Source organism: Propithecus coquereli, unplaced genomic scaffold (assembly GCF_000956105.1).
Source record: "Propithecus coquereli isolate 6110/MARCELLA unplaced genomic scaffold, Pcoq_1.0 Scaffold127, whole genome shotgun sequence".
NCBI lineage: Eukaryota > Metazoa > Chordata > Mammalia > Primates > Indriidae > Propithecus > Propithecus coquereli.
In genome coordinates this window covers 1,069,959-1,072,692 of record NW_012136858.1, presented here as the reverse complement: position 1 = coordinate 1,072,692, position 2,734 = coordinate 1,069,959, and the positions used below count along the sequence as shown (strand labels likewise).

Here is a 2,734-nt window from a genome sequence, read left to right as displayed (position 1 = left end):
TAAATCCATATCCAATATTCACATGACTATTTATGGTTGTGTTGTATACATTTCTTTTCTTGTACAACTTTTTCTTTTTCCTAGAGTTAATAAACTGCCTTGTTTGCTTTGTTTTCCCTATATCTATCACAAATTCATCCCTAAATGCTCCAGCTATAAATCTCTAATTATATATTCAAATACTTCAGGTAATTAATCTTGTACTCTTTCCTCCTTCTCTTATTTTTTTCTTTCTTGGGACATTTCTGTTAAATGTGTTTTTATTCTACCCTAGATTGGTACTCTCTAGGCTTGCTACACAGTCATCTTGATCGCTCTCCTGTCACCATCATGCCAGACATTCCCCTGGCTCTTCTGGGTTGGAACCTGTATTTCTTGGATCCCTTGTCTTCTTCCTTCTTGGTTTATTTCTCCTCTGGTGGAGCTGCATCTTTTAGGAGCTGAGAAAAATGTGAACTGATGGCAATTTTTTTTTTTTTTTGATACATTGCATGGCTGAAAATGTTTTGAGTGACACTTTGGCTGAATTACAGGTTGAGATTACCTTCCCATTAAAATTTCCAGCATCACCTGTTGACAAATCTTATCATTATTCCTTTGAATGTGACCAGTATTCTTTCTTTAGAAGATTTTAGGATCTCCTCTTTATCTCCAGTGTTCTGAAATTACATGCTGATCTTGGTATGGATTGCTTTACACTGTGCTGGGCACAGTCTGGAAACATTTCCTTCATTTCTTAGGAATATTAATATACTATTTCTTTGATATTTTTCTCCTCTCACTTTTTTGTTTTCTTTCTTTCTCCAAAAAGATATTGGGCCTCCAGTATCACTCCTTTAATTTTCTTATCTCTTTTCTCCTACTTTCCATATCTTTTAATTTATATTCCACTTCTGGTATTTATCCACTTTCTGTTCCAACTCTCCAACTGATACTGCTTTGTTTCTGCTACAGAATTTTTAATATCCAAGAACATTTTAAATTTTTGGAATGGTGTTTCTTATAAAAGCTTCTCTTCCTATTTCATGGATTTTTACCCCTTGAAGGACATTACTATTATTTCCATTTTCTTCTGTGACCTGCATTGTTTGACTTTTTTAGTCTAGTTCTTTCGGTTTTTGTCTATCACATTAGAGACTTTCTTCATGTGACTGATAATCCTTGGCTCTCTATTCATATTTAAATGTGAGGAATACTAATACAGCTAATATTTACAGAATGCTTATTAAGTGCTAAGCATTGCTCTAAACTATATACATATATTTTTCTTTTTCTTTCTTTATTTTTGGATTCTTTTAATTCTCACAACTCCATAAAGTAGTATTTCTATCCTGAGATCACACAGCTAGTGAGGTGAGAAGTCAGGATTTGAACCCTGGGAGGAGGAGGCAATAAAGCTTCCTGCCAGCTCAGTGGGGTGAGGCTGATGCCCATTTTTCAAAATGTAGACTTTTCCTGAATGCTCTGGCTTTCAGCATGAAATCTAATTTCTACCTGTGTGAACCTCGTGCCCTTGGGTCCAGAGACCCTATCAAACTCTTTACAGAGTAAAATTGGATCTAGTCTCCTGCTGGAGTAGAGTAGGAGAAGGGAGTGGCCGCATGGGTTGGGGAAAAAGAATCTAGAAGGCATGTAACAGATCCTTGTATAAACTTCCAGCCAATTCTCCAGATTTCAGCCCCATCCCAACGCTTTGTCTTTAAAAGTACCTGCTATTTCTATTTTCAGAGACCACTTGTGGTTTTACAGCAGGAACTGGTCCAACCCCTCTCGCAGGCAGGCAGTTAGATATCAGCTTTCTCTACTAAGTTACAACTCAGACATGTGCTTTTTTTTTATGCAATATTTTACTGATATTTCTTATTTTTCTGTGGTCACCTCTCCCAACTTTTCTGTAATTGTGAGTTTATGCCTTTTTAAATTCATCTTTTTTTTTTTTTTTTTTAAGAGACAGAGTCTTTCTATGTTGCTCTGGATGAAGTGCAGTACTATTGATAGGAACAGTCATAGTGCACTACAACCTCCAACTCTTGGGCTCAAACGATCCTCCCACCTCAGCCTCCTGAGTAGCTGGGACCACAGGTGTACCCCACTGTCCTTATTGCCTTTTAAAATTCTTTTACTCTCATTTTGTGGAAGAGAGCAGAGACAAATGCATGTTCAACATGCCATATTAAATCACATCCCCTTGACTACTCTGAAATAATTCAAGATGAAAAAATTCTGTTCAATGTGATATCTACTTCTGAATCCTCACATGCAAAATAATGTAACATGGTATGAATGTTTATTTTGATTACTTTAGAAGTCAGCACAAAAATATCAAATCAAGAATCTTTAGGTGGATAAACCATGTCCATTATATGAATGTAAACTATTTAATAGCCTACTATTCCAATGCATCATTTATTTATTTCCAATATAGAACACCATTTTTGAGCTTTCAAACTCACAAACAAAAAAATTCACATATATAATCTAGTCAAAACCAATATGTGAATTACATGTAGAAACATGAACTATTTAAGCCATTATGTTGTAATGGAAAACTACAGTCTAGATGAAAACTTTTCTCCATATCCTTGCTTTATACTCTGAATGACTAGCATTTTAAAAATATACTGTACCATATCACCACTTCTATTTAAATTATAGTTACAGTTTTAATACCATACTAATTTCTTTTTCACATGAAATAATACCTTTTATACTTGATCTCAAATTTTAATCAACA

At 34.7% G+C, this 2,734-nt stretch overlaps 1 protein-coding gene across 1 annotated transcript in view; it reads right to left on the bottom strand.

Annotated features, from left to right (window-relative positions):
- DOPEY1 (dopey family member 1) overlaps positions 1-2,734 on the bottom strand; it is a 145,369-nt gene that overhangs the window by 43,958 nt on the left and 98,677 nt on the right. Inside the window, 1 exon segment of the mRNA XM_012638177.1 lies at positions 2,628-2,640. Within this exon segment, the coding sequence (XP_012493631.1) occupies positions 2,628-2,640 (13 nt within the window).